Source organism: Argiope bruennichi, chromosome 7, assembly GCF_947563725.1.
Source record: "Argiope bruennichi chromosome 7, qqArgBrue1.1, whole genome shotgun sequence".
NCBI classification, from domain to species: domain Eukaryota; kingdom Metazoa; phylum Arthropoda; class Arachnida; order Araneae; family Araneidae; genus Argiope; species Argiope bruennichi.
In genome coordinates, this window is record NC_079157.1 from 37,884,121 (window position 1) to 37,906,079 (window position 21,959).

The window sequence follows — 21,959 nt, forward strand, 5'->3', positions numbered from 1 at the left end:
ATATTTTAAATATATAACTATGAAAAGGTTTTTAAATGATTTGCTACAAATTTTTGGATAATTTCTCTAAAAAAACTTTTTTTAATGAAAGATTCAAATTTACTAAACAATTAATCATAATGTTTTTAAAATTAAAAAAAGCTGGGTATTAACAGCGTAAGAAACTTTAAGTGCATATACGACACCTCTCCTCCAAAAGATAATAACCAAGTAGGAGGATTGATAACCAAAAAAATAACATTTTACATGGATTGGGCAGATATATATATATATATATATATATATATATATATATATATATATATATATATATATATATATATATATATATATATATATATATATATATATAAAGCTACCTACAAAGAAATAAGGAGGATCACTTCAAGCATTGATCACTCAAGCCATTTATATTTTACATATTCAATGAAATTTAGTTAAAACTTAGGCACTGTAATAAACAATAGGAATTGATAGTATTTATTCATAGAGTGAAACAAAAAATAAAATCCATATATTACACTAAACAAAACTGATTACATTTTTGGACTTAGAATTTCAACTACATTTCTTAAGATCAAATGCTAAAATTTGGATTTTGTATCACTTCAATTCAATTAATATAGAAACCTAATAATATTTTATGAATGTGATTGATATTTGTTATTTGAGTTTTGCTTCAAAAATTGAATTTTTTAAAATTTACTCAAAAGCAAGTACATGTTTCAGATAAAAGTACATATTTTTTAGTTATTAAAAATTATTTAAGTCTGAATATCAAATGTTTTAAAGTTTTATATTTCAAATATGTGCTTTAAATTTTTTAAATACATGTTATTTATATTGCTATATGAATACATAATTGTATCAGATAAAAAAATATCATTGCAAAATTACAAGCAATTTACATGTATCTGATTTGAATGCCTTTTAATAATTAGAAAATCACAAGAGAAAAAAAAAGTATTGCCTGAAATATCACATCCATTTATAAGCACTCTCCTCTTCCAGCAAAAAATAAAAAATAAAAAGGATTATAATTATCACAAATAGTGGCTTCACGATTCATAGATAAAGGAAAGAATAAGTAATAGTTTATTGTGTAGTTGTTTCAAATTCCTTTTGAAAGCCTTATATTATCTTTTAATTTTGAAATAAAAAAATAAAAAATTTAAATATATACAAATCTCATTAATTCATCATATTAAAAACTATTAATAGACTGTTGTTTATGCTGAATTATAACAAGAAACAGCATATATTTTTTCTTCTCAGATATTGTGAATGGAGGAAAAAATTATATTCAAACTCATGTCTGATTGGTGCAATTACATGTATATGAATGAAATCAAAACTGAAGATGGGGACAGAGACTTTGGCGAAAACATTGAACACAACCATATTCTCAACTATCACATTCGTACCCTTACCAACTTAAACTTATCGGACCAGCCTGCCCCTGGCTGTACATGTAATATATCCACGGTAGAAACCAAAAAAATGCATCTTCTCTTGTGACTAGCTTCACATAATTGGCAAACTTAAGAAAATCAATAGATTGTCTCCATGCATGCAGGATAGGGCCACACAATAGCATTCATTGTTTGCTAATTACTTAAAACAACTTTGAGCTAAAAGGTGAAAAATCAACACCAACCACTCTGTTATATACAGGGGGGCGATCAAAAAGTTTGCAAGGGAGCAAGTGGCTAATGTGAATATAAGTCTCTCACAGTGGTTCTTTGGCAAAGAGTTTTGTCAAGATCAGAAAAATTCTGGCTTAGTTTAAGGTTCCTCCTCATCAGGGTTATCTGAATCCAAGAATTCCACATGAGTAAATGGAAAATGACCCACTTTACCACGCAGTTCACCTTCCCACTGTCCATTGATATTCATTTTCGTTACTTTGATAATATCTCCAACCTACAAAAACAAGAAAAAATTATTGAAATCATTTATTTTATAAATATACATAAATAAAAAGGTTTGTACTTCGTCATCAAAAACAGCCATATTAAATTCAATTAAGAATAAAACATACAGGTTAGCTGAATAATTGTCTGCCATAATAAAAATTAATTAGGGTGGAAATTGAAACACACACACACACACACATATATATATATATATAAGTAAATATGTATTTTTGAACATTTTAATTATGTATGAAAAAATGAATCTTAAAAAAAATTATTAAAAATTAGTTGATGCATCACCATATCGTTTTGCAGATTATTATTATTATTATTATTATTTGCTTTTTCTTTAGCGTATGCTGCAATTTAAGGATGGCTAAGTTCTATAGTTCTAGAAGCATTATGCATACTTTCCTTCCCCAAACTGTTTTTTTTTAAAAGTTGATTTCCCTAAATATAAGATTAGCTATGGGAATATATGTTTTTTGTTGTTATAAACTACCAGAAGATAGTGCCTTATAGAATGCATAGAAAGACTAATTAATTACATCCAAAATATTTACCTACATATAGCATACCTCTCACTTAAGTTTTCAGATAGATTCTATGGCTTATAAACTTTATAAGAATTCTTGTTTAATGAGAATAAACCACATTTCAGATAAGATCCAGTTAAGAAGTTTAACATTCTCTCTAATATTAATCATATAATTTATCTCTAAATGACCTATTGGTTTTAGAACACAATTTGATAGTGATCATGAGAGCATTTCAGAAATTGCAAAATTTTAAGGCTCAGAAAATAAAAAAATTAAAAAACACTTAATTTTGAACTAACACTTGCCTCTGGGTATATATATGGCAATAAAAATGAGCATCTTTTTGCCATCTTAATCAGAAAATCCCTTTAATAGCACTGGCATAATAAATATTTTTTGAAACTTTCAAACAATTTATTTACCATTTATCCAGAACTTTTGTGAATCCCAAAGAACATTTATAAAAACAGGGGTAAAAGTATAAACTTATATGTAGTATGCACCATTTTAAAAATGTAGAATTCAACAATAGCAATTTAAAAACAATTTTACATATATAATTCACATGACGAGAGAAACAAACAATAATTTACAATTCACATGTCATTCATTAAATGGTAAATTAAGCACTTGTTCTGCAATAATAAATATTTGAAGTAAAATGCAATATATTAAAAAAAAAAAAATCACTCTGCAAGGAGGAAACGTAACTAAATTATCACAACAATCATATTGATATGAAAGCCATCAAAATAAAAATAGCACACTATTTCCATAACAATAAGATTTAAGAAATTTAAAATCTGAAATTTAAAAATTACACCCTGATTTAAATAATACATTTGGACATCATAAGATTGCTTCAAATATGTGTACATTTTATTGAATTATTGTCAGTGTTTTCTTAGATCTAATAATAACAAACCAATACATATAATGGCAGTTCCTACATTAGTTCTATAAAGTGGAATGGGGGGAGGGGGTCAGAGAAAATGAATCTCATTTTTGTTTATCAATGTACCATCAAAGCAAAGACTTGGAAACTGCGGCAGAAAATTCAAAACTTGAATTTCCAAAACTCTAGTTTAAAACAAATCTGAGAAAATTTATAGAAGGAATTGAGAAAACAGATATAAAGTATAAGCACTACAATGAAATATAGATATATTGGTTCCATATTTTTTCCAACAAATTATCTAAATGTCTAAAACAAATTTAGAAGAAACTTAAATATATCACAATAAACTTACAGCAAAAACACAATCATTAATGTATTGTCTATATGCAACAAATAAATACTCAGGGAAAACAAGAAAATATGAATAAAAATTTACCTCCAATTTTAAAGCAGTTTTATCATAAGCATTTGGAACTCTAGCTTGTTTCACTCTTGCTAATGCTGGCAATATTCTCTGGAAAACAAACATTCATAAATAAATAAAAAGACAGAAAAATTAAATAGTTGTAGACTATTTCAATTTTTGATGATAATTAGTATTATACTATACTATATCATTTAGTACAGTAATTAAGAAAAACTGATAATATATAATAACAAAAATATACGAAGTGTTTCCAAAATTAACAATACAATGTTTCATATAAATTCAAACTAATTTATTGGACAAAATGTCCATCACGACATACTTGGCTGATAATTTATTTTTTAATCCAGTTGCCCCCATTATTCAAGAATTTGTAAATTCTTAAAACACATTTTGAAATCTCGGTCATAAAAGTTTACTGCATATAGTCAGAATTATATTTCAATTTTAATTACATCATTGCCATGGAAATTTGATCTTTCAAAATGTTGTTTCAAGTAAGGAACTATTTGTTTCAAGTAAGGAAATAAAAGGAAGTCATGGAATCCAAAATTTAAGCTGCGTAGCTTAAAACTTCTAACAAGTACTTTGATTCGAATCCCAGTGTGATGCTAAATGTTGCTCAAGAGCAGGAGACCACTGTTAAAGCTGCTTAAGAAAAAACACCGTTTTCTTTCGCTTTTTATATTAAAATAGAAAAACGATATCCCACCGGTAAAAAATTCAAACTTTGTTTATTCCATCTTGGGATTGATCTACAAGTTGCCATCTACAAAATGAGACAGCAAAAAATATTTCTTAAATAACGTTGCCATTCTAAAATAAACAAATAAATAAAATAAAATATTAATACATTTTCAACATCCTCCCACCTTTTGATTATAAATAATAATCAAAATATAATACTATTAGTTAAACACAGTTAAGAGATTCAATAAATGGCAACGTTTTACAAATTTTCAATTAATATTTAAATATAAAAATGAAAATTAATGTGAAAATGTCCAATCAAAAACAAAATAAATCACAAGTTCAGTCTCTCTGGCAATTTAATTCTTCTTCCGGCTCTATTAAATTTCATCTCGTTGCCAGAAGTACTGTCAGAAGTTTTGGTGATGTCATTTGACTTATTCAAATCATCTGGTGTCATCGAAGTGGAGAAGTCATCAGAGGATGTTAACTCTAATGGATATATTCTTTGAATTGGTCGCAGGAAATTCTGCTGTGAAGTTTGCACTCGAACAAGTCGTACATGTCCATCTTTACCTGGTATGATTTCTGTGATACGACCTAAAGGCCAGACAAGTCTCTTTTTATTATCTGCTCCCACCATAACAATGTCACCAACAGTAACTGTACATTTTCTTGATTTTTTATTTCTCCGCTGTATGAGAGCACCCAAATACTCAGATCTGAAGCGATTTCTTAAGTCTTTAAGCACTGCTTGTCTGTATTTGAATCTATTGCTCACAGAATTTTGCTCTACAGCATCTATATCAGGAAGATTGCATTCATGCACATCTTGTATGAACATCGATGGAGAAATTGGTTTTATAGCTTCCTCTTCGCAAATGTAAGTTAGAGGTCTTGAGTTGATTACACGCTCGCAGTCTGCCAAAACCGTTATCATCTCCTCATAATTGAGACGTGCCTGTCCTAACACTTTCTTCAAAAGATCTTTTAAAATTCTAATTAATCTCTCCCACCATCTGCCCCACCAGGCAGCAGTTGGAGGATTAAACTTCCAGTCAATAGAGTTTATTGCTCCATATTTTTGGATGCGGTTCCAATCCAGTTGTTTTAAATAGTTGGCTGCTCCAACAAAATTGGAGCCATTATCGCAGTATATTGTTGTGCATCTTCCTCTGCGAGAAACAAATCTCCTAAAGACCATTAAAAAAACATCAGTCGATGCAGCAGTAACAAGCTCGAAATGAACTGCTCTGTACACTGCACAAGTAAAAATCAGAACCCAGCTCTTCTTGTCTTTAAGGAATAAAGGTCCAGCCATATCAACGCCAGTTATCTGAAACACCGCAGCATCCTTTACTCTATTTTCTGGAAGGGGGGGACTTATAACTTCTATGTTCTTTGAGCTATATCTTTTACACGTAATGCAATTGGCCACCACATGTTTCACCGCTTTTCTTCCATTTAGGATCCAGTACTTTTCTCTAAGTGCATTCAATAGTATCTGGACTCCAGCATGACAGTTCTTAACGTGAGCATTATAGATTAACCGCTTTACCACTTCATGATTCGGAGGAAGAACAATAGGTTTAAGAAAATCTTCACTGTCCTTGCGATAAATAATTTTAGTTTTCAAACGGATGATGCCAAGATCGTCTTTAAATACTTGTAGGGTTTTTAATCTCTTTTCTTCTTCTGGGAGAAAAGACTCATTCTGTATCATAAATAAAACCTTCATTTCTGCTTCCTGAAATTCTGTAGCGGTTAATTCACCATGCTTCTTCTCAGTTATATTTTTGCAGTTGTTCATGAAGCGGAGGATCCATGCAACAAGACGAACTATTCTATCATAGTTCGAAAAATATCTGTAGTACCAGTTTGCAACACCACAGGCTTCATTATTTGATAATATAAAAGTCGTCTTAGACTTTTCCTTTCTAATCTCTTCTTCATTCCAATCATGGTTGGTGGAACCCATAATGTTTTGAAATTCAAAAGCATTTTTCATCCATTGTGGACCCTCCCACCATCTTAGGGAGACTAGATGTTTTGCCTTGCAGCCCCTGGAAGGTAAATCTGCCGGATTCTTATCACCAGGTATGTGTCTCCATGATGTAGGATTACTCAACTTCCTTATCTCTTGGACTCTGTTCCTAACGAAGACAGACCAATTTTCTTCTCGTAATATCCATGCAAGCACTGTTGTAGAATCACTCCAGTAATATATCGTAACATTTTTCCAACCAAGAGCTTCAACAACTGAATTCGCTAGCCTCGCTCCAATCACCGCCGCAAGAAGTTCCATTCTTGGGATAGTTGTGCCTCTTAAAGGAGCCACTCGAGATTTCGCTGCAAGTAGAAATAGCTCGATTCGACCATTATTTTCTATTCTAAGGAATGTAACAGCAGCATATGCATCTTTGCTTCCATCAACAAACGTATGAATAGTGCAGTTGCTTATATCTTTTGAAGATGCTTGAACACACCTAGGAATCTGTATGTCAGACAAATGCTTAAGTTCTTGAAACCACTGTAGAAATTCTTTACGAAGCTCACCAGTTACTTCTTCATCCCAACTTGTACCTAATGTCCATGCCTTTTGTAGCATTATTTTCGGACAGAGCATCACTGGTGCAGTGAATCCAAAAGGATCAAATACTTTATGTACTGTAGATAACATACTCCTTTTAGTTATTTTTTCCACATTAATGCCATCCAGCCATTTCATGTTAATTTTCAAAGTGTCTAATTTCTTATTCCAAATAAGACCTAATACCTGAGTTTCGTCCTTTGAATTAGTTTCACAGTCGCCAGACCATTCCCATTCTCTAAGATCAAAACCACCTTTTGCCATCAAGGTTTTAGAATTGTCAATGAATCGATCTAATTGGTCTTTACTGTCGACACTAGTAACGACATTATCAATGTAGAAACTCTCCAAAAATCTTTTCTTCAAAGATTTTTCAAATCCTTCACATTTTTGAATATGGTACTCAATTACTGAAGCTAAAAGAAAAGGGCTACATTTTACCCCAAAAACAACTCTTGCGTGACGAAAAACTCTCAATTTCTTTTCTTCTCTATTTTCCCACCACAAAAACCGAAGGAAGTCTCTATCCTCTTTACGAATACTAATTTGCAGAAAAGCTTTCCTGATGTCAGCTATAACGCCAAGCTGTCCCTCTCTGAATCGAAGAAGAATATTTGGAATAAGCTCAATGAGATTAGGACCACATTCCAAGCACTGATTCAAAGATGGATAATTTGCTAATCTCGCTGAAGCGTCAAACACCGGACGAATTGGAGTAGTGCTGCTGCTTAGTTTTATCACTGCACGGTGAGGTAAATAATTACCATAAGAGTTCATTTCGTTGGTAGGAACTTCCTCGATTATGTCTTCATCTAACCAATTTAGAAGAATATTTTCATATTTCTCATACATATTCATAGCTATAAGTTTTGAGGTAGTGTAGTCGAGCCTTTTCCTCGCCAAATCCAAGTTGTCGGGCAAAGGTGACTTATCATCAGACCATGGTAAACAAACCTCATATCGACCATCTTTATTAATTGTTACCGTTTCTAGAAAATGCTCCTTGGTCCGAAGATCAATCTCGTTCTTAGATTTTTTCTCAACAGGATCATTGATTCCGATTGAATCTAATTCCCATAAATTTGTGATTTCAGCTTCATTTACAAATAAGGACAGCACTGTTAAAGCCAGGTTTTCTTCCGAAGATTCTTCCTGTGGTACCTTACCCATTAAGGTCCATCCTAAGAAAGTTTCTACAGCGACAAGACCTGAAGATAAGACTTTTCTTTTGCCAGTTAACATTTTCCCCATAATGTCAGCTCCAATTAGAATATCAATGCCTTCACAAGTATCGCTAATATCAGTTAGATTAATCTGATTTTCCTCTAATTCTTTTATCCAGGGACCTTTAAAAACGGTCTAATATTGTCACAAATGATAGATTGATCCAGAACTTCAAAATTACAGCCGAAATTTCCAATCAAATTTCTCAATTTTACTTTATAACAATTATGTTTAAATTCATTAGTGATAACGCCACCAAAAAGAGAATGTACCAATTTTTCACATCGAACGGGTATATAATTCATTTCTTCAGCTACACTTTTCAAAATGTAAGATTTATGTGATGCAGAATCAAAAAGTAACCTCACAATTTTCTGTTTATTATCCGATACCAGTTTAGCTTTGAGAGTTTGAAGAAATATCTTAGGGCTGTGTTTATTAAAATTAGCCATATTAACATCTAGTGCGGGTTTATCTTCTTTTCCCTCTACAGACATCTTTTGCGAATCAAGCACATCACACATTATAGGAAAATGTTTTTTAGAACATATCAGGCATTTTAAAACTGCTCGGCATCTTTTAATTGCGTGAAATGGCGATAAACATGCAAAGCAGCATCGTTTTTCCTTGACTATTTTTTGTCTTTCCGATAGAGTCATTTTTTGAGCCGTAAAGCAATCTGAACTTGAATGTTTACCACCGCAAAAAACGCAAGATTTCTTTACATCTTTATCTGCAGCAGTCGTTAACAAACCTATAGCTGTAGGTACTTTATTTCTCAAATTCTCCGAGCTATATTGTTTCTTTTTCAAAGGTCTGTATTCTTGGCCCTTTCCTAAACCGAAACCGGCTACAGCCAAACATATTCTTTCTTCTCCTTCAACTTCCGTTTTCAAAAATTGCATCAAATTATCCAATCTTCCTTTCGCGTCAGAGTTAATACTGGAAATATTACTACGATTCCAAGCCTTTAAAAATTCAGCTGGGAAACACGATTCAACCATAGGATACAAAATGGATGCACATTTATCTGTGGTTACACCTAATGTTTCTAATGCTCGTAAATATGATTCAAGCTTATCATACAAAGAAGTTAATGAAAATGTTTCTTTTGTTTGCACAGAAATAATTAATTTTAATAATTCTCTCACATATACTTCCACTAAAATATCTTCTCTACCAAAACGCGATTTTAAACCATCAATAGCCTTTTGATAGTTGGCGCCAGTTGGCGGAAAACTTTCAACAACCTCTCTAGCACGAGAACCAGAAATTGTTGCTTGAACTAGGTACTGAAATTTGTCTTCTGGTGCAATATCCTCATCTTTATGTATTTGCTCAAATTGACTCCAAAATGGGAGCCAATCTTTAATATCGTCGCCAAATTGTCTAAATTCTAATCTAGGCAGTGTAAACTTTCTCTTATAATTATTTAAATCAGCAGTAGAATTAGCAGAAAATGACTGACCTCTATTTTGAGATTGTATTCTTGCCAATTCTATTTCTTTTTCAATTTCAAGCTGCAATCTTCTATCTTCCTTTTCAGCTTCAAGCTGCAATCTTCTATCTTCCTTTTCAGCTTCAAGCTGCAATCTTTTATCTTCTTTTTCGGTTTCTTCTTTTAATTTCCTTTCCGAAATAACATTACTTAAAAGTTCTTGAACGAATTCTGGATCATTCTTATATTCACAACTTTTTAAAATAAGATCTTTTAATCCAACTATCGTAATATTTTCTGATACGTCTTCTCCAATTTCAGACGCAACGTATTTCAGATCTTCTTTTTAAAACCTTTTATTGCTTGAAACATCTTGATTTATTTTGTTTCGAGAAAGTCCTGTCGCGGACGCCAAAAAATGTTAAAGCTGCTTAAGAAAAAACACCGTTTTCTTTCGCTTTTTATATTAAAATAGAAAAACGATATCCCACCGGTAAAAAATTCAAACTTTGTTTATTCCATCTTGGGATTGATCTACAAGTTGCCATCTACAAAATGAGACAGCAAAAAATATTTCTTAAATAACGTTGCCATTCTAAAATAAACAAATAAATAAAATAAAATATTAATACATTTTCAACAACCACTATTTCTCTATATTTATTATAAACTCTCTGTTGAAAACATTGCTATATTTAGATATATGTAGAAGCAGAAATTATGAATTCCAGTAAGCATGTAATCTTCAAAAGCATGTCTTGCCATTTCTAAAAAGATGGAAGAAATTATTATCATAATAGTTATAATAATTATTATTATTTTCTTGAAATTGAAGATTTACCTTTCTTGTTACTTGTATTCAAATACATGTTAACAAATCTTGTCTTATCCTGTTGTAATGCAATTTAGAACTTTATTACCTGCTTCAATAAAATTGAGAGCAAAGCCTTTTTTTTTTTTTTTTGTATGTGTATTCTTTTATTATTTTATAGAAAATTATCACAATTTCTAGTATTCTAAAGTCAAAGTTTTACAAAGAACAGCAGTCACAGACACTTCTGGTACAATGTATTAAACAATTCTTTTGATGAGAGACGCCCATTTGCATGAATTTCTAATTTAATTCTTCGAAGAAGAGCATCAGAGATAGCATATAACCTACCTGTTCTGTTTTTACCACAATCATTGGTCCTTCCTCCAGCAAAATTACGAGAACAATTCATTAAGCCTTATAATGTCGCTCCAATCCTCAATTAATATATAGAGAAAAATCTCACCTTTTGCATTAAAAAAACATTTCATTGTATGCATTTCATATTTGGTAGAATTCTGATTACTTGGAGCCATTGTAAAGACATATATGACAAATCAGACCATCACAGAAATAGCAAACAAGAGTGAAAGGAAAGCATAAGGTTCAAGTTAAAGCCAGGGTATAGTCATTGCTTAAGCCAAAACTTTTCCTCCCTGTCCTATATGTTTTAATCTTTCCATTTTGAAACATTTTTGTATTTTTGAAACATTCTTGTATTTCCTTTATAAAAGAAACACTAGATTTAACTTCAAAAAAAAAAGTAACTAATTAAAACTCAGATTGTTACTGATTACCTGAATATTTGGTGTATTATATCTAGTAGGATCTGTCGATGATCTTTGCGTTTGGCCAGAAGTTGGAGGTTGAGAATTTTGCACTCCATCAGGTAAAAAATTGTCATCCACCTAAAAAAGACAAATTCAATGTTATTTTTAAGAAGAAACAATCATTCAAGTATTACTTTAAAAGAAACAATTTATTAGAAATGAAACTAAAACAGTAAGTTACTTAATTTAAACTCTTGTTTTAAAATGATAATTGTTTCTACTCATCTGAATTCCGAAATCATTACATACCAAATCCAGAAGAGAAACAAGTTCCAAAGAAGGGATTTATTTTATAAAAGAATTGTATCAGAAGAGAAGAGCATTTTTATTTCTTTTATTAATTAAAATTTCTTGTTCATCTAGTCTTTTTGTTTATTTTTTAAATAACTATCTCAAATTGTGATAGTACAGAAAACTTTCAAATCTTAACAATTCTATAAATATAAACCACTTCACTACAGTATCTGCAAGTTTAATGCAGAAAATATTAACTGTTAACTAAGAAAAAATATATATACAAAAAAAAAAAAACTGAAACAAATATATGAAGGAAATTTATGGATAATATGATCATTAAGCCTTTTAAAAAGTGTTTTATGTAAACCTGTCTCATATAACGATAAGAACTAACAAAGGAAAAAAATTACACTGAAATTTAAGAAAATGTGGATTATCTACAATAGAATAATTTGGAACGATGGGGGAGTTAAAAATATATCTTTTGATGTGCATCATTATTGGATATGCAAATTTCAATTTCCATTTTTGATCAAGCAATCTCTTTTTTAATGTTTAAATTGACTGATTTATCACTATAGAAATAAAACTAAGCATGAATAAAAATTAGTTATGGAAGCATGAACTTTCCCATTTATATTTTTATGCTGAACTGAAGCAAAGGTTAATGAAGTGTGATTTCCAGTTTCTTTAATTTTATATTAATACTGATTTACTAGAGGTTATTCCTAATATTTTCTTTCGGTACCTTTTTTTTTTTTGGATCACTATTTCAATTTGTTTAAGTAGTTTTCATTTCAGTATTTGAAAAAAAACTTTGGGGCTTCTTATCTTTTTTTAAAAAATCTTCTATGTTTCATCCAACTATCAACTGTTTTGCAGAATCTAGACTTTCTTTATTAGCTTTTTATTGTAAAGTAGCCAATTTCTTATATATATATATATATATATATGTCTTTACAACTGAGACCACAATGTTGCAAATTCCAAATGTCTTTCTGGAACAGCATTTATTTAATTAGTTTTTTTAAAAATTTTTCAATTTAAAAAAAACTTTAACTACACCCAGCCATTTCATTCCTCTCCCGTGTTAAAATGAAATAATATTCAAGACTGGCAAGTAGAATGAAAAAGTGTTCAATTTCTAACTAAATTACATAGAAACTGCATGTATTTCAATTTAAGCTACTATGAACAACAATACAGAAAGTGCATAAATTTTTATACTATCAAAATAATGATATAAAGAATATACTTGGAGCTTCAGAAATATTTATGGCTTTTCACTTACAAGTCTTTCCTACTTTAGCAGATATTATTGCTTTTCGAAAATTTTATTTGTCTAATCATAAATTTTCAATGAAAAATGAGCCCAAAATTGGTAATGATCAATAAAAAAAAATGCATTAAATTCATTAAATTCTACACTTTAATAAAGTCCAATTTTATATAAAAATGTTGGTTGAAATATTAAAAAATATAATCAGATAATGATCAAAAAATCACATCATCCACAATTTTGTTATACACTAGCCGCCTTTGGCGACCAGCCGGTTCGCCAATCTTAATGTTCGTTAAAATTTTAATAAGGAAATATTTTTTTCAATTCCTACTTTAATAGCTTCTTCATCAAAATATTTTAAAACTTCAAATTTTGATTGTCATATAATTCATTCATAATATTATAAAGGCCTTCAGTTATAACGTAATATTTATCTCTCTCATTTTCTGTTAGCACCCATAGAATTTATGTTTTAAATTAAAGTGAAAAGAATTAATCTTCAATTAATATAATAATATTTTTTACTGAAACAAAGCATTTTTTTAATAATCTGATTACTGAAAATAGAGTCTCTCAGCGTTTAAACTTTATGGGCATTAAAAAATATCTTTTTTAATTTATGTAATATCTCAAGAATTTGTCAACAAAATTTTCTTAGATTCATCATGAACAGATTGATTCATTAACAATGTTTAATTTTAAATGCATCAAACACTAAGAAAATAAAACAAATCGTTTAAAATAAACGGTTGAAAACAGGTTTTAAAAAAATTACTTAAAAAACGATGTACTTAAAACTATAAGCATATACAAAAAATATATAACTAACATAAATACATTTTAATTGCAAAAGCATGCAACGGACCTAAAAATAATTTAAATCCAGTCCGCATCTGTTGATAATTGTCAACACAATGCACATGCGTGAATTTTCAACGCCTACGTAACGCAAATACGTGATTTTTTCTACGCCAGTTGGGGTAACGCTATGTGGATTAGAAATTTTTAATTTCCTTTATTCTGTTTTATTTAAATTCAAAAGTACTTCAGAATGAATCTGAAAGATCGATTAATTAACAATGTTTAATTTTAAATGCATCAAACATTAAGAAAATAAACAGAATCGTTTGAAATAATCCGTCGAAAAATATTAACCCTAGCCTCATTACTGTTGGGAGAAAGAAAAAAAAAAAAAAAAAAAACTGAAGCCTTACTCATTTGGCGGTGGGGAAAATGGAAGATTTTTTTTGGCGGGAAAGTTAGTTTAATTAATAATTAAAATTCTAATTAAAAATTCGAAAAAAAGGAACCCCAGGTGCACATTCCCAACCTCCAAGGTATACATGTACCAAATTTGGTAGCTTTAGGTCAAACGGTCTGGCCTGTAGAGGCCAACACACACACACACATTGAGCTTTATTATAAGTATATATATATATATATATATATAAATGCTGTCAACACAAGGTCTTTATGAAAACATAACTGTATTTTACTATTAATATACTGTTGTGTCTTTAATAAATAAATGCCACTTAATGAAAAGGAAGAAACTGAATTTGCTTCATAATTATTTATAAAATTGCTCTACTCAAAAACAGCCTAAAATTGCATGGCACCTTTAAAAAGAAGAAAGGAGAGGGGGAAAGAAAGAAACAATTAATGGATAGAGAATATATGACAGCTGCTCTAGTTAGTTTTTAATACAGTAATAACAATAATTTGCAGCAAGAGAATATATAACTACTTAATAATACTATAATAGTAGCTAAATTATTAGAAATATTTATCAACATATGCAAGATTTTTAGATAAATTTAGATTAAGAGTATGTCTAATAGAAGAATATAAGTAAAGGATATAAACAAAATCTACATTTATATACAGAACAAAATTTTTATTAGTAACTTACAATCAACATTATATAAAACACACACACACACACAAAGATATTTTTAAAAACCTTTTATACAAAATGTAAAAAAGAAAAAACAATGTCAGTGTTTTTCTTTTTTTACATATCATTGAAAAAATTGAATACCACAGGATGGGTGATGACAATGATGGGTGTTGATTAAAACAACGAAAATTAAAAGCTTATCAGTATAATAAATAAAAGGAATTTTGAAAATAATGAAAATAATACTCTCTCTCATATATGTAATAAATTAAAATGAACAAAACAATTATAACCAAATAAACAGATAAAAGCAAAAAAGCCCAATGGCACACATTAAAATAACTTAAAGTGACAACAATTTATACACAACTATTTTTTTTTACTTGTTATAAGGCAACTAAATATATAATTTTTTTTTTTTAATTATACCTTTTCTATATAAGGGACAGGTATTGATCCTGTTTGCCCCAAACTATTTTTAGCTGTCCACCATTGATCTTCATCTTTAGATATTACTGTAAGTATCTCTCCTTTCTTAAATGGAAGATCATCAGGATCACCCTAAAAGGGAAAAGATTTCTTTAAATGACATTCCTCCCATTCCCCCCCCCTTTCATCAAATAAATAAATATGAAAAACATAAATAAAGAATTAACTTTATCTCCAGGTCTAAATATTGTTGTTTCTCTCACATACAGGTAAAAATTTTTAAAAAGTTATTTGCAGATTTTAACATGCATTCATATTATTAAAAAAAAAAATTAATTCTGGTCTGACATTATTAATATGAATCTGCACCATTTAATTGACAAAAATCTTTCAAAAAATGAATAACATTAATCCTAAACATCAGTGTTAATATCAGGTACAAAATGCACTCATAACTATAAATATTTAATTTAAATATTCAATTAAATATTTTTAAAATTTAATTTTAAATATATAAATGAAAGATAATACAATTTTGATATACTTACACTGCCTTCAAAATCATATTTTGCCCTAACTTTTTCCAACTTCTTAGGGGCCTAAAAATAAATAAAGTGTTACTTAATGAATAAACAAATGACACCACCTTTTAATAAGCCCTTTTATCAATTAAAAGTATTTTTTAAATTTCAATTATCATTAATTGCATGATTATTACCTGAAAAATATTGTCAATAATGAGCTAAATAAACAAACGATAATTACCAATTATTTAAAAAATTTACTTCTATGATTTGCATAATTTTACCACATTTCTGAAAACACTACACAAACATATCGCTATTTGGGATTAAAACCTTGAGACAAATCACAAAATATTTTATTAAAAAATAAATAAATTCAAAGTCTGTCAAAAAAAAAAAAAAACACCATTTCAGACTCTTGCCATGAATTTGGGCAGCACATGCAATACACAAATAAGAATAACTAAAATGATTTTTTTAAGTTTTGTTAAATTTGCCATTTTTATTTGAGCAATCTTAATAGTATTTAATTCTGTTTCTTTCTAATATATGTTTATTTAAATTTCACTTTATTGCAATTATTAAGGATTTACTTTATTAACAAAAAATATTTTAAGACCTTTGAAGTCAGTTCTTTGTGCAACTAAAATGTAATTTGTGGCTATTTATGCATATTATATATATATATATATATATATATATATATAATATCTCCAACAAGGGCAATCTTATTCATTTATTAAATCATTACAATTATTTATAAACAAATATTAGCCAATGTTAAAGATTAAAATCAAAAGAAAACTCAAATTACAAATAAATATTGTGTACTAGTTTTAAAGAATTAAAAATATACAGAAAATTAATGCAATATCCACTAATGTATAAAATAAAGAATTCTTTATTTTTGATTTTTAAAAAATTATATTTTTATGGTTTAAGACATATTCTAACACTTTCAAGACTTACAAATAACTTTTCTAATGCTAGAAAACTGACATATACTTACAGGCCTTATTAAAGGAGTTGTATCTAAATAATGCAACTTGTAAAAATTTAAAAGAGCTGGTACATCAGGAAACATTTGATCACCAATTCTAAATCTTGTTTGGTCGTCCTGTTGAACTCTATTAATTATATAATGACTAACTTTACTGTCTTCTCTGAAAAAATAAAGTTTAAATAATTCAGCCAATTTCAGATATGGATAAAAACAGATAATTATATATTATATTATATTATATTATATATATATATCGAGTTTCCTCAATATATTTAATTTCAAATTACTTTCTTCTTTCGAAACATGAACATACCTTAAGTACATAAAATTATACAGTTGCTCCTTTTTTTAAAAAAATCTACAACGTTATAGATAATATTTGGATCTCAAATAATGTTAACATGCATAATTCATTTTTTTAATTTGAAATAAAATTATGAAATTTATCATCTCAAAGTTTTTATGCTAGTTACTAAAATATATAGGGCAGAATTCCACATCCGCATTTTACAGGAAGGTTGAGAACACTACAGTTTACTATTAAAGATATGAAAGACGACACAATAACCGACACTAATGTAAAGTCTTTCTTAAATTAATTTACTTTAAATCACTTTATTACATAGACGCCTATTATTATTTTTTGAAACCACAGTTTTTAAAAAATTTCAACATAATATGAGCTAATCTCAATACATAACACTTTCTAGAATGTATTTTATCAGATTTTTTAAAACCAAGGCCAAATTTATACAACAACCGACAGAAACTTAAAATTTAATTAAAAACAATAAGAATAATAAAAACTTAGGTTAAGTTCTCCTATTTTTAGTAAAATGTTCACTACCAAAAAAAAATAATGCATTTCTCCCAATGAGATTTAATTAAAATCTGTACAACATTAATATTGACAGCAACTGCTCTCTCTCTCTCTCTCTATATATATATATATATGGTAACATGAAAAAAATCTTAAAAATTATATAAAATGTTCATGTCTCTGTTTAAGTAAAAAAAAAAAAAAAAATGCTAAACATATTAAATGTGTTAATTTCTAACATAACAATTCATTCTAATTTAACAATGCATTATATTGCCTCACATATAATTACTGGTTAAAAATATTACTTTAGTGTGGTTACAAGAGATGCATATCTACCATGTACACAATCAAGCTCTTCAAACCATAAAAAGCAGAAACAGCCCATAAATGTGTTCATAGTGAAATAACTGTGAAACACATAAATTAAATTTATAATATATTCAAAGTTGTAATCTGATCTGCAACAGAAACTGATACAATTATTGTAAATTTGCACATGACTTACATATGTCTAAATGCTTAATAATTCATGCAGTATTAGTGTTTTTATTGCGAAACTTTTTCCAAAAATAAATAGATTTTATCATGGAACATAACAAAAATATGGAGTCTAAAATTTTATAAATAAATAAATCATTACACAAAATGTTTCAAAATTATAAAAACAATATACTTTTTTTTTTTTTTTTTAGAAACAGGAAGTTTTTATATACATTAAAACATTAAACAAAGTTTATTTCATAGCATTCAATTTTTTTTTCACCCATTACAAAATCTACTTTCTAGCATTTTCAAATTATTTTCCTGCACAAAGTACAAGATATAGATTTGAAAAAAAAAAAAAAAAAAAAAAAAAAAAAAAAAAACAACACACAGAAAATTAAGATGGTAAGGTAAGTATTAATTTTTTAGCATTTTTCATAACAGTGACAGTATAAAAATGAAATTTTTCATGTATTTGAAACAATTTTTCAACATAATTAATACAGAGATACTAAATTCATTACTAAAATATTGCTGAATTTTTTAAGCAAAAAAACATTATATTCAATTTATTTATTATTATTTTAAAGATTATTAGCAAAGTCTATTATATAAATGGCAATTACTTTAATAAAAAAAAAACATTTCCCATGCATTTCAAATTATTTTGATGCAACCACATAAACTTAGAGACTTATCCATTAAAAAATTCAGCATTTAATATTTCAAGTAAGGCTACAAAAATAAAATAGATCAAAGATGGAAAACAGTGCAAAAACATGAGAAAATTTTTTAAAAAAATTAAATACAAAAGTAAAAAAAATTCATTACAATTTGAAATTTTGCAATTTTAAACCTTTGTGGTAAACAATATACTGATAAATATGTATTCTGTTTATGGTATAACGAACATGTTAAGTTAAACAATTTCATGTATATTCAGGTATTGTTCAATATTTTTTTCATGTATTTCCATCACTGTTAATTATGAAGTATGAGGTTTTAGTAACTAATACAATTTTTTTAAATATAATTAACTCTTAACCAATTACGTATTATCATTACATAAAAAATTACAATAAAATTAACATATAAAGTCTAAAAAAATAATTTAAAATATTTTTACAAATTATTTTACCTGACACAAAGGACTAAATCTCCATGAATAGTAGCACTATTCCTAACAAGGAAAACTCCAGTTTCTGATTCACTTAACAAAATATCAGTTGCTTCTTGTCTTGTCAAAGGACCAAAGTACCAACTGCAAGAAAAGATAAATTCGTTCTAAAACTCCAAGATTTAATTACCTTCTAGTAAGGCTGTCAAACTAACAAATAAAGTACATTTAAACTTTTAAAAACTTTGAAAAAGGGCAAACATCTGCATTTCATAAAGAATAAAAATTAGTGAATTTTATAATTAACAGCATGTCACTAGCAAGCCTAGTCAATAGACTAACATGACAAACTTTAGTGATTAATTGCTAGTTACAATAAACATAACATCTCTGTTTATTAATTGCTTTCATGCAGTTAATACTTAAGTATTAAAATTAAACATAAAAATATATGATCAGCAACCTGATTTTTGGGGAAAAATTTAAAAGGTTGAATAAATATCAATAAAGAAATGATTGCATAGATTATTAGATAAATGTAATAGGTAACAAAAATAGCATTATAATTATTGCAAGGCTTTTACAAATATAAATATTTTTTTAACTGATTTCAGGACATTTTTATTTTAATCTTTATCACATAATCGTCTTTTTTTTAAAAAAAATATAGATTTTTAACTAAATTAACAATTTCTTTTAACAAAGTTATGATAAACAAGAAAATGTTATACAGTATGTTTTAGTTCCACTTGAACAATATGGCATAACTTAAAAAACAAATACATATTTGTTTTAAGAATATGATATATAGCAGCTGATATCACTTTGGTAACAAAACACACAAAAAAACCCCCGATTTCTCAAAATTTTTCATTTATATAAGCTAATAATCAAGATATTCAAACAATATTTCCAACTCTTTATCTATTAATTTTTTTAAAAAATTAGTTGAAATTATGTGCAGTTTAGAGACATCCACACTATAAAGCTTTTGATATTTACTACAATTTATAGTATTATTTAAAATTTTGTTCACAATTTAAAACAAATTGCTTGATGTAAAAATAGAAAAACAGATGTTACGAAATTCTTTGCATCAGATAAATACTTTCTAACAATATTACTAATTTACTTTTTAACAAAAAAAAAAGTTAATATTGCATATGTCATCTATAAAATAAAAGACATCAATTATAAGTTATTGTTAAAACAGTATACCTCATTCATTTATTAACTGTTGATAAAATCCATAAAATAAAATTAGAAAATAGAAGTTCTAATGCCCCGTAATAAATTATTATCAAAGATATATATATATAAAAAAAAAACACATTTTGAGTCAGAAATCGAGTCACAGTTATCTGAACTCAAAATTACACAATTTTGAATATGATTTAAGATACGAAATTAAGTACAATGCACTTAAAATCAAATATAAAAAATAATTATCTTTGCCAGAAAAATTATGGTGAACCCTGAACAGACAACTTGCTTAATATGACATCTCATTAAACATTCAGAAACTGATATCAGCTTTACATGACAACTCATTAAACATTTATAACACTTAATTCCAGCACTACTTTTTATAATCAACTTGATATTCTCTTTTCATGATGAATTAATAGTTAATTTTTAAATTTTACTGTTTTTATATTTAATTTATTCTACTTTTGGTAAAGGTATTAATGTGTAATTGGTTAGATTTCAGCTGTCAAATTAAAAATTATACTATAGATTCTTGATTTAAAATGAAGATTTATTTATAATATTTAATCTACTGTTTTACAATTACCTTTCCTATATGACCTTTATATCAGAATAGAAAATATTTCACAATTGGAATTCATCTTTTACATTTAATCATTATGATTTTCGGCTTAAAATAAAAGATGGCCAAGGTTTAAATAAAATTCTAATGATTGATAAATTAACAAAACAAATCCACAATCAAACTTACCACAAATAACACTTAACAGGAAAATTCAATACAGTTAGGAAATGCATAAAATCAAAACAAAAACGTACGTAACCGTATATGTACCAATCAGCTTGTTATGCATGTAGAAGGAAAAAATTCTAAAGCTGATAAACGAAACTAATCAAGAAAAATTGAAAATCTTTTTCATTTTATCCTACTCTGCTTCCGAACAAATTTGGTGTAATATAGAGCTTAAACCATAAACAAATATTTAGGCTTATGTCAAGGCCTTTTCCCATTCTAAAAAAAAAGAGAGACGGCGAAACCGGTTACACGCATTCCTCAAATACCCCAAAATAATTTTTATTAGTACGCAACTTACCTATGTTTATCAAAAGGATCGAAACTAGAAGCCATTGCAGCAATTTCAGTATCACACTGAAATTAAATAAATATTTTGTTCGAAATAAATTACAAGCAACTTTAATTAAAATATCGCTAAGACCAACGCCTTTCCTAAAGCTTGGCAGACATCTGTGAAACTAGTGCCAGATTTCTGCATCAGCAATAAAAAGTGATTCATTTTCAGCACTTGCATTTTTTTTCCTCTGATAATTCGAAAGATGAATTTTTACTTCAATTTATATTTATAATAATCAGAAAAACATCTAAGAAACGGAAAATAAATGTTTAAATAATTTTTATTATATCCTATTTTTTATATTATAAATTGTAATTTTTAATAGCAAATTAATATCTTTAAAGCATTTTTTGTAAAATAATTTCCTCTCCCAAACATTATTTTCTTATATATTATCAAAGTTTATTTAATATTTTTGTTATGATTTTTAAAATAACTTATTTCTCTGTGAGTGGT

General features: G+C 27.8%; 1 protein-coding gene across 1 annotated transcript; it reads right to left on the minus strand.

Moving 5' to 3' along the window:
- Positions 1–348: 348 nt before the first annotated feature.
- LOC129976667 (adapter molecule Crk-like) lies at positions 349–21,613 on the minus strand. Its single transcript, XM_056090362.1, has 8 exons — positions 21,465–21,613; positions 19,183–19,305; positions 16,745–16,898; positions 15,760–15,810; positions 15,212–15,343; positions 11,331–11,441; positions 3,790–3,867; positions 349–1,923 (listed from the first exon to the last, which is right to left on the minus strand). Exons 1-8 carry the CDS (start codon positions 21,497–21,499, stop codon positions 1,786–1,788), a joined length of 822 nt encoding a protein of 273 aa, XP_055946337.1. The 5' UTR covers positions 21,500–21,613; the 3' UTR covers positions 349–1,785.
- Positions 21,614–21,959: the final 346 nt, after the last annotated feature.

What these genes read in the sequence shown, in the direction of transcription:
- LOC129976667 (XM_056090362.1), bottom strand. Translation starts at nt 21,499, where the DNA reads ATGGCTTCTAGTTTCGATCCTTTTGATAAACATAG. An exon ending in GATTTAGTCCTTTGTGTCAG is followed by an intron (nt 16,899 to 19,182) that starts GTAAAATAATTT and finishes TTATTTTTTCAG; the next exon opens with AGAAGACAGTAAAGTTAGTC. An exon ending in CTGTCCCTTATATAGAAAAG is followed by an intron (nt 11,442 to 15,211) that starts GTATAATTAAAA and finishes TGTCTTTTTTAG; the next exon opens with GTGGATGACAATTTTTTACC.